This window comes from Acipenser ruthenus, chromosome 5, assembly GCF_902713425.1.
Source record: "Acipenser ruthenus chromosome 5, fAciRut3.2 maternal haplotype, whole genome shotgun sequence".
Lineage (NCBI taxonomy): Eukaryota > Metazoa > Chordata > Actinopteri > Acipenseriformes > Acipenseridae > Acipenser > Acipenser ruthenus.
This window is the reverse complement of record NC_081193.1, coordinates 65,981,928-65,993,021: the sequence shown is the minus strand read 5'-3', so window position 1 is coordinate 65,993,021 and position 11,094 is coordinate 65,981,928. Positions and strand designations below refer to the sequence as shown.

Genomic DNA, 11,094 nt, shown 5'->3' with positions numbered 1-11,094 from the left:
AATAATCCATTGTACCACTTACAATCAATACCTTACATAATTGCCGTTTCATTTTTAAAACTCTTTTTAATCCTACTTTCTCTCTCTCTCTCTCTGGCTGTTCTGCAAAATAACAGCAGTTAATTACTATATAATCATCAGTAGTAAAAAACATCAATACCCCCCCCCCCCCTTAACCACCCATAACAAACAAAATATAAAATAAACAAAATGTAAGTTGTTTCTTTTTTGAGTAAATACTGTATATTAAATGTAATCTGCTCGAGTATAGTCTTAGACTTTCTCAATTCCTTTCCCCCCCCCCCCAACACAAGAAGTCATTCTTTTCATAGAACTAAAACATACATAAACAGGCCTTTTAAAACTATTCAACAATTCCGGCATCTGATGTGAACACAAAATTCCCAAAACATGCAGGAGGTATGCTTAATAATTCTTTATTTGTGGTCTGAACAACTAAAACCGCTTAAATTCTAAATTGATGACAGTATTGTGTGAAACCGCTGCTCAAAATGAAAAGGCCTGTACAACTGAACATGTTGTGTGATTTTATGAGTGACTAAGAAATTCAACAAATTGAAACGGTCAAATGGTCCAGCCTTGATAAAAACAACTTGTGGTAACACATGGAAGCTGCTGCAGCTTATAGATATAGCAATACGCCAAGGGACAACTGGACAGAATCTCTGGGCAGTTAAAGTAAACAGAAATCCCTTTTCCACAGTGGAAGGCCTATCAGGTTGATGTAAAAAGAAAAAAATAATTCCCCAGACAACTTGGAAACAATTATTGCTTGAAGAAAAACATACAAAACAGAAATAAAAACAAAACAAAACAAAACTACTTTAACACAGGTCTGTTATACTTTTTTTTCCTTCATAAAAGTGCACTTAAGTGCAGAGTTAGCTTGCCAAGAAAACAGCTGTAAATAGAAAATAGTGCTCATTGTTTTTTATTGTTGTTGTTGTGCCTCGGTCAGTTTAAAAACGGCCCCCAGCCTCCGAGAGCCAGTTCGTGTGCAGAGTGCTGTGGGCGTGTCCTCCGCGGGTCACCTGCACTCCACGGACACACTCCCGCTGTTCTGAGACGAGCCAGACACAGACTGCTCGGACAGAGTCAGCATGACGGCTGCTGTGATGGAGCTGGAGGATGGAGATGATGAAGAGGAGGATGAAGAAGAAGCTGCAGCAGCACCACCTTAAAAATAAAAATCCTGTGTTATTAAAAGAAGAATTCCACTTTTTATCTGCACAGATTAGAGGTGTGACAACCAAGGTTTTGATATCAAAGGACAAGGATTTAGAAGATAGAAATTTTGCCTATAATTGACAGCAAAAATGTAATATATACTATTGAAGTTGTTTCATCTTTAGTGTACATGTACAGCTACGGCCAAACGTTTTGCATCACCTAAAATTTGAGGATTGAGACAAAAAATAAATAAATAAATAAATATATATATATGAACATAATTTAGATCTTGTATTTAACATCATGTAATCAAAGAAACTACAAAATGATATCTCAAGAGTCTATCGGAAGCCATAATAGTAGTACAGTATTTCGTGTTAGATGTAATTTGTCATTTTTTTCGTTAAGTATATGAAAAACTACAAAGCGGCAGGGTAATTCAATATGTTAACGTAACATTCAGCAGGATTCATCCAACTTTATGAAGCAAAATGAGTTAATTCTATAGGCTGATGCAAAACATCTGGCCATCTTAAAGACCCTTGTCCTTTTTTACTTCTCATGAGCATGCACAACATTATAACAGGTCCGCCTCTCAAAAGAGTTCCATGATATTTTGCTGTTGGTTGAGAAAAAATAGAGGGGTATAGAGAGCAAAGGAGCATCAACAAGCCTCAGTTAACTTTTCTCGGGCCGATCAAGTTCCTTTCTGATAAAGTGTTTATCAATAACAATGTATATCATGGCAACAACTTGAATGGCAAATGATACAGAAAGACAGAACCACTTACAATTAAATGAAAATATAATTCTTCATTCAATGGCAGTCTTTTCTATTTGTTACTTTACTCCCCTAGTATGCAAATACATGCACAATTCATTCAAATATTATTATTATTATTATTATTATTATTATTTGTTTATTTAGCAGACGCCTTTATCCAAGGCGACTTACAGAGACTAGGGTGTGTGAACTATACATCAGCTAAAGAGTCACTTACAACTATGTCTCACCCGAAAGACGGAGTACAAGGAGGTTAAGTGACTTGCACAGGGTCACACAATGAGTCAGTGGCTGAGGTGGGATTTGAACCGGGGACCTCCTAGTTACAAGCCCTTTTCTTTAACCACTGGACCACACAGACCACAAAACTTCTGTAAACTAAAATGTTTTAATAAAATACAGCTAGATTGGAAAATTCTGCCTGTCACACAATAATAGTCAGTTACATTGCAAAATCGGATTAGAAAAAACTCATACACATGTCTTGCAATTTATTTGTAGTTGCTAAAATAAAACCTCTTGAACTAACTAGCCCTACAAGAATATAATCCTGTTTCAAACTAATATTTTCTATTTAAATCGTATACACACGTAGGTGTTGCCCCCATTAAAAGTAATATCATTTACCTTAAAATGACATGAACCTTTCACATAAGATCCTATGAAAAAAAGGAAATGCCTAGTACCTGCTGTCCGCACTCACACAGTGATCCATACAAGAACAAAGGACAGTGTGTTTTTATTTAGAGACACATGCAAAATTATGTTTTTACCACTTAGGAAATCTTTGAGTCAATTAAGTTTGACATTATGAATCTCTTATGAGCAACAGAGAGAAAAAGAGAATCAAACGTTTTGAACATGTTTAGTGTACAATATAGGATACAGTAAACCAGTTGTGTCTGTTTTCTCTTTCATCATGGTGAATAATTCAATTTTGAAAACTTAGGGCCTGCTTCAGATGTCAGCAATTTTATGTACACTTTTGGGGGAGGTTGGGCGTCTTGAAAAAGAGCACGTTGTGTATGTTGCTGTAGTTAATAACTTTGGACAACCCCTACAGTTGCTTATTTATTTCTCATTCGATCTCAGTTTGTTTTATTTACTGAAAAAATAGGAGTAACATACTCTTTGTAAATCAGCCCCTTTGTCTCGCGTCTTGGATTTTACCCACTTGGCAGACTTACATCCACGTACAACTATAGCATCCTGCAGTTATCACTTAAATAAATACCTGTAATTGAAAAGGTTTATAAATAACTTACTGGTATTTTCGCGTTCCTTTTTCTTTAAACGTTTTCTTCTTCTGTCGATGGAAGCCACCTCTGACTTGAGAGAAAGGTAATGACTTCGTATGTCTTGTAGTTTTTCTTGAAGGAATGCTACACGCTCAACACTAGTCATCTTCTCCAGATTAGCTGTGAGCAAGATAGAGACAATCAGTGTTCCCTCTAAGCTTTACAGATACTGAGAAACTTGCCGTTTTGACTGAGAAAGGGTAAATTATAAAAGTGTGAAACCTTCGGCCATGCATTAATATATTTTTGTTGCATTATACAATTTTCAAACAATATTCCAACACAAGTATCTCAACAATTTTACAATTTACTTTACATTTAAACAAGACATTTCTTGTGGCTCTGCCTCTGATTCTGAATAATAATGTAAACCACAACCAATACTACTACTTACTACTACTACTACTACTAACAAGGATTGAACTGTCCAATCAGAGAGATGGATACAGTTACTGGGTGGAACACGAATGATTAGCTGATTTACGTTTGACTGTGTTTATGACAAGCAGTTGGTGAGCATACTCAGCGGAGTGACAGAGTGCCTCTGCACTGCCTTCAATTGTAACCATATTTAGGGCTATTAATTTTTCCATTCTTGGGAATACCAAATTCAGTTTTTCAAAAACGGCCAATTCCATTTTTTCCCACCTTTTAATCAACATATTAATAATTAAATATGGCATTTGAACATAAATATTATGTTGTTAGTTAAAATAAGTAAATTAATAAATTACTTTTTTTTTTTTTTTTTTTTTTACCCCAATCAGACTCTTGTTGCAGTAATAGTAAGTAAAGCTCCTGAAGCCAGATCATAATGTTTATAAACATTACTTGGCTCATTGCTGGCATTAAAATAAAACAGGAACATCTAAGAATTATATTACAACAGTCCAGCACAGTTGTGAGAATCATATTTACAGTCTTCCACTAACACTGTAGTTCAGTCTACAAATAAAGGTGTTTTGAAAAGACCTGTTTAGGTTATTGCTGGCATTACAATAACAATAAAAAATATGAAAGTTTAGTAACAGTCCAGCAATGTCATGTGAGAGTAATCCTATGTACAGTACTCCACAAATTAAGGTTAGTGTTTTACTGGCATTATAATAATAACCAGGATAAAATATGAAACACTGATAAAGGTGTGTTGACTGACTCGTTGCTCTAAAACAGGTTCACTGCTATGTATTACCCGATTGTAATTTAAATACTGCCCCTATGAGCAAATTAGCTATGTTTTATTATTACTGTGTTGCAAGAATTGCACACTATTGACAATAACCGGTAAAACACTGTATTAAAAGGCAAATATATGCAGTATTATCTGTAATCCTTGAACACAATTGAATGCTAGTTTATGTTGTAATAAGATACTATTGAATGTTAGTTTGTTATAATTATGTACAATAAGATTGAATGTAAGAACGCAAAAGCATTAGAGTCACACACGCTGCGGTACACTTGACAACCATCTAGTCGCAGCGTGAGCCCAGACTGAGGGGAGCCAGCTCTGTAGGTTTTTAAGCAATCAGAGTTTTGAAAAGGATTACTTTCTATAGGTTGCCTGCTACAGGGACTAGGGGCGGAGCTAGGGCTATTTAACCCCGGGAAATGTGAATGAAAAGCTGTACTGAGCTCGGTGCCTGAAGTCAGACCCAGGGATCCTTTGGATTCCTGTATTGAAGATTGTTATTTTGTGTACCTTTCACTATTTGAATAAAGCATTTTAAAAACCAAACAAGACAAAGAGCTTTCCATTAAACGCAAGCATGCAAAGCAGAGTTCCAGAATCCAGCGTTTCCCAAGTCAGAGACGGAGCGGTGCGGTGAGGAGCGGCACAGCGTGGAAGCAGAGTGAGCAGCCAGCGATCCCTGAGTCAGAGACGGAGCGGCGCCGATGCGCTTCTCATCAGCAACACGCATTAAAATAATATAACTAAATACACCACATCTAACAAAAACATCGAACTACAGCCCCTTTTAATGTAAACACATAATGAATCCTCCCAATTGTTTTTTTTGCTAATTCTGCCTTGTTATTTGCAAGATTTAACAAGAGGTGTGTCTCCAGACAGAATGCTCCCGGGGCTTTTAGGTATAATGTAATATGTCTCCTTTATTTCTGCACTCCCACGTTTCATGCTTTGTGAGAATATTTAATACATATGGACAGAAAGGTACATGAACGCGCAGCCCCATATGTGTTACACGTCTGGAGAAAATTACATTTTAAAACCAAAAACCACCAAAATGACTGCCGTGGGGCTTCTAGTGTTAAATGTGTATTTTTGACTAATATTATGATTACATTTTTACCAGTTTCAAAACGCTTGAGATGATGATATTTCTGAAATGGTTGTTTTTTTAAAATGGAAATAAAACAAACCGCGTCAAAAGCGTGAGTATTGTGATTTTTATTTATTTATGTTTACCGGAATATTTATACTTCTAAGTAACACAGAAAGATTGTGCTTCACGGATTAATATTCAATTATACGACAAGTTCAAAACTGCAAAGTTCATGAGCAGCTAGACGCCTGCTTCACCCACCCTGTACCAGTAGATTCACTGGCGCCCGAGCGAGCTCTGCACTAATGTGACATTTTTACAGAGGGAAATCAGAGAATCAGCTGCAAGACAGACACATATGCTTATGCTAATGCTTTGCAAGAATGCTCTCAAAATGATAGGGTTACCTCGAGATGTTGGAGTCTCGATTGAGGTTGATATTTATGATAATAACTTGCGAAACTTAGTAAACTGAGTGCGAAGGTTGTTGCCGGTTATTGCAAAAAATGTGTGCATTTTAACCTTAGAGACAATATCAGAATACAGAGTAAACCCAGTTTACTTCTTAGTAACACACCCTTAGTAACACAAAGTTCCTGAATAACTGAACTGACTAAGAGGTTGATGATATAGAGATGTGGGAATCATAACCTTGGCCATCTAGTATTGAACATTTAGATTGTCTAACTGAGATTGGGTGTGGTTTTACTCAAAGTAAAGAGCAGTGAGTGGAAACTAGACATGCTGGTTTATAGGAATGGACACAAATATACATACATACATACATACATACAAGTATTAGGTCAGTGGGTGCTGTATGTGCAGTAGTATCAATGTACAATATGTTTTCAATGTACAGTTTTCAGCCAGACTAGTTTGGCATAGACTCCGGATAATAATTCCTGCTGGTACCTTGAAATATCCTCTCAACAAGAGTTACTGTACTTACACATTTGAAAACTCCATTTATAGACTCTGGAAGAGCGCTTGTTGGGCTCTTTGTGTTCTGAATTGCCATGCTTGCTAAATTTCCCAGGGGAGTGCGTCCTGCCCGGACACTTGGTCTGCGATGCAGGTTTCAGGCTGGCTGCTGACTTGGTTGCCGGGGATTTGGCAGCGTTTTCACTGGCCGACTGGTCTTCACTGTCACTGCTGTGTGCTGAAATGAGCAGGAGAGGGAACAATTAGAGAAGGAGGGAGAAAGATTGTCCTCTAAATTTTTTACTTAAATTCTTGCATAAGGGTGAGTTTAAAATAGTGAACTGGTTGGTTACATTGTTGTGCTGGTATGGCTAGAGCAAATCTTAAATGAATAGTTGAGGTAAAAAGACATAGGTGTCACTTTTTTGCAATCCATGAACAACAAAAGGTAAATTTACAGTGCCTTGCGAAAGTATTCGGCCCCCTTGAACTTTGCGACCTTTTGCCACATTTCAGGCTTCAAACATAAAGATATGAAACTGTAATTTTTTGTGAAGAATCAACAACAAGTGGGACACAATCATGAAGTGGAACGAAATTTATTGGATATTTCAAACTTTACAAATAAAAAACTGAAAAATTGGGCGTGCAAAATTATTCAGCCCCTTTACTTTCAGTGCAGCAAACTCTCTCCAGAAGTTCAGTGAGGATCTCTGAATGATCCAATGTTGACCTAAATGACTAATGATGATAAATAGAATCCACCTGTGTGTAATCAAGTCTCCGTATAAATGCACCTGCACTGTGATAGTCTCAGAGGTCCGTTTAAAGCGCAGAGAGCATCATGAAGAACAAGGAACACACCAGGCAGGTCCGAGATACTGTTGTGGAGAAGTTTAAAGCCGGATTTGGATACAAAAAGATTTCCCAAGCTTTAAACATCCCAAGGAGCACTGTGCAAGCGATAATATTGAAATGGAAGGAGTATCAGACCACTGCAAATCTACCAAGACCTGGCCGTCCCTCTAAACTTTCAGCTCATACAAGGAGAAGACTGATCAGAGATGCAGCCAAGAGGCCCATGATCACTCTGGATGAACTGCAGAGATCTACAGCTGAGGTGGGAGACTCTGTCCATAGGACAACAATCAGTCGTATACTGCACAAATCTGGCCTTTATGGAAGAGTGGCAAGAAGAAAGCCATTTCTTAAAGATATCCATAAAAAGTGTCGTTTACAGTTTGCCACAAGCCACCTGGGAGACACACCAAACATGTGGAAGAAGGTGCTCTGGTCAGATGAAACCAAAATCGAACTTTTTGGCAACAATGCAAAACGTTATGTTTGGCATAAAAGCAACACAGCTCATCACCCTGAACACACCATCCCCACTGTCAAACATGGTGGTGGCAGCATCATGGTTTGGGCCTGCTTTTCTTCAGCAGGGACAGGGAAGATGGTTAAAATTGATGGGAAGATGGATGGAGCCAAATACAGGACCATTCTGGAAGAAAACCTGATGGAGTCTGCAAAAGACCTGAGACTGGGACGGAGATTTGTCTTCCAACAAGACAATGATCCAAAACATAAAGCAAAATCTACAATGGAATGGTTCACAAATAAACATATCCAGGTGTTAGAATGGCCAAGTCAAAGTCCAGACCTGAATCCAATCGAGAATCTGTGGAAAGAACTGAAAACTGCTGTTCACAAATGCTCTCCATCCAACCTCACTGAGCTCGAGCTGTTTTGCAAGGAGGAATGGGCAAAAATTTCAGTCTCTCGATGTGCAAAACTGATAGAGACATACTCCAAGCGACTTACAGCTGTAATCGCAGCAAAAGGTGGCGCTACAAAGTATTAACTTAAGGGGGCTGAATAATTTTGCACGCCCAATTTTTCAGTTTTTTATTTGTTAAAAAAGTTTGAAATATCCAATAAATTTTGTTCCACTTCATGATTGTGTCCCACTTCTTGTTGATTCTTCACAAAAAATTACAGTTTCATATCTATGTTTGAAGCCTGAAATGTGGCAAAAGGTCGCAAAGTTCAAGGGGGCCGAATACTTTCGCAAGGCACTGTATATGTTAAGGGACTGCACTTCTGTCCATCTGAAACGGCACACTTCACAATCACGTGACGATTGGTCGTCTAACAGGTTATATGGCCAACTGTTACTTTTCTATTTGATTAGTCAACTACTGTGTGCTACCCCAAGTGGCTGCGAATGCAAGTTTAGCATGTACTGATAAACAAGCATTTTAAAGTCTAGCTATCCATGTTCCTCCTTGTCTTATGTTGAAGAAAAAAGGGAGTTGGTAACACACATTCCCCACCAACTGTTAATACAAAATTAGAGCTATCAGGATCCTGAAGAAGTAGATCAACATGACATATATCAGTTGTATGTGCAGGTAACAATATGACAGCACTGGACAGGTTCCTTCATATATCCTGAGATTCTGACACTTCTGACTATTTTTCATCACAAATGGGATCTGCGGTTCTTTAGACAAAAGTAAAAATCTAAGTGAAATATATATATGAAGAGAGAGACAGACAGACATACAGTCAATCCTTATAATCACCAAATAGCTGTACTCAAAATTAGGGAAGCAACAGTTATGATTTTCCCAAACCGAAATTTGCATAAAATTCCAAACAGAACAACACCGACAAAAAGATAAAACCAAACCGAAACAGATGAAAAAGCATTGGTAGGTCTCAGAACTAAGCCGGTGCCATTTACAGGAGCTCATTGCATGTGCACAGTTCATAACATCCCTTAATAATTTTAATACTGTAACATAAAATAAGAAATTATGACAAAACTTGCCTGAGGGATAACCATGGCTTCATACTTAGTCTGGGTGTTCAGATGTTTCTTTTCAGGTTTCTAAATGAAAGGTGCTGGTGCTAGTACTAGCAGGCATACACAAACACTCGCTTGCGTACCCTAACAAACCTTTTGTTAAAAAAAATGCATCCTAAAAGTAGTTAAAAGCTGAAGTTCGAGGTTTTGAGTAAAAGAGTCTGGTCGCATCTGTTAAATTACTCTGCGTAAACCAAATAAAAATCTTACCAATGATGCTAAACTAACTAAAACAGCCAAATGCAAAAAGTATCGAAAGAAAATAAAATGTCAGTTAAGGGCCCGAACCACTGTGAAACTGGAATAAGCAGTAAACTGGGAGAAGCTTCAAAACAAGCGAAATATATGCTGCGGATAAACATCGGGAAGCTACTTTAAATTAAATGCTTCTGTGAGAATGCCAGTTTAGTTTTATTTAGGTAGCTTCATCTGCTGGGTTTTGTTTGTCCGATTACTTTGTTGCTGCATTCTGTCAGCATTTTGATCGAATTCAAGTGTAATGGCCTTTCCATAGAGCCACATGTATTATAGTAATGGGATATAAAATAAACCAGAATAATAAACGAGAACTTTGCGCATGTTTTTGGGGGGGCTGGAGGCAGGCCTGAGTACAAGCTTTAGTTTTTTGCTGACAAAAATCAAGGTGACTGTGACGGGGTACTGCCCGTCTTTATGATCATGGTTGAGACTGGCAGGGAGGGGGTTAAAATTCCTCCCTGCCAGAAAAACATGTGAGAATGTGGCTGGAGCCCTAATTGACTAATCAGTAATTATTGAATAATTGGGCTCCAGCCACAGGGAATAAAAGCCAGGGGAGAGGCCCTGGCTAGGAGAGAGAGTTGAAGGAGAATTCTAGAAGCAGGAGTGTGTTTGTATGTGCTGTTTTTCTGTTCCAGTGAAGGCAACGCCCAGCCTGGAAACTTTATTTTGTAAGTTTTTGTTTTGTGTTTGTATTTTGTGTTTGAAACCTTTTTGTTTGGCCCTTGTGCTGGTTTTTTTTTGTATTTTTGTTTATTAAAAACTTTATTTTTGAACTTTATACTGTCTCTGAGTCTCAAACCTCGGTCCATCCTGTCACAGTGACATTTTAAATTAGAAGTGTTTCATCAGAAACTTTTTTAAAATACTGCCAAACATCTTAGTTGTTTTGAAGCCAACATGTTGATTAAATAAGTTCAATTTTGAAAACCATAAACTCCATTTCCACTCAGACATAATTTGCACGTGACTTGCCATTATCACTGTATTAAGTTATATATTACATTGGTATGAATGATGCAGTAGAGGGGGATTTCCCCTCATCAAAAAGGTCCTGTAAAAATTGCAGTGTAACTGCCATACACCATGTCTTGGGTTCAAACCCACAAGCCAAAACACCACGTTTGGCACACGCCCAACTTGTACCCATGTTGGGAACGAGTAGAGGTTGCCCCACCTATGTGTCAATCACCCTGTTTGATAACCCCAGACGGCTCAAATGCAGCCATTCAGGGACCAAACCCAGAGCTGCAGGCTTGATGTATTGAGGTGCCATAGAGTGTCCTGTGTCTGACTGAGCAGGTTGTGACGCATTGGCAGTTCCCACAGCTGGCCAGAGAGGAGAACCAGACTCTCCTGGGCCAGAATGGGGCTATTAGGAACACACTGGCCTGGTCTTGTCTGACCTTCTCCAAGCACATCGGGAGCAGCGCAAGCGGTGGAAACGCGTACAGCAGACGTGCTGGCCACAGGTGTGCCAGT

General features: G+C 38.4%; 1 protein-coding gene across 3 annotated transcripts in view; it reads right to left on the bottom strand.

Annotated features, from left to right (window-relative positions):
• Positions 1–421: 421 nt before the first annotated feature.
• Positions 422–11,094, bottom strand: part of LOC117402431 (AT-rich interactive domain-containing protein 4B-like) — a 146,625-nt gene continuing 135,952 nt past the window's right edge. For all 3 annotated transcript variants that reach the window (XM_059024391.1, XM_034003560.3, XM_034003561.3), the window contains 3 exons: positions 6,511–6,720; positions 3,241–3,393; positions 422–1,197 (listed from right to left, as the gene is read on the bottom strand). In XM_059024391.1, coding sequence (XP_058880374.1) covers positions 1,049–1,197; positions 3,241–3,393; positions 6,511–6,720 — 512 coding nt within the window. In that variant the 3' untranslated portion in view covers positions 422–1,048. The remainder of the gene's footprint in view (positions 1,198–3,240; positions 3,394–6,510; positions 6,721–11,094) is intronic.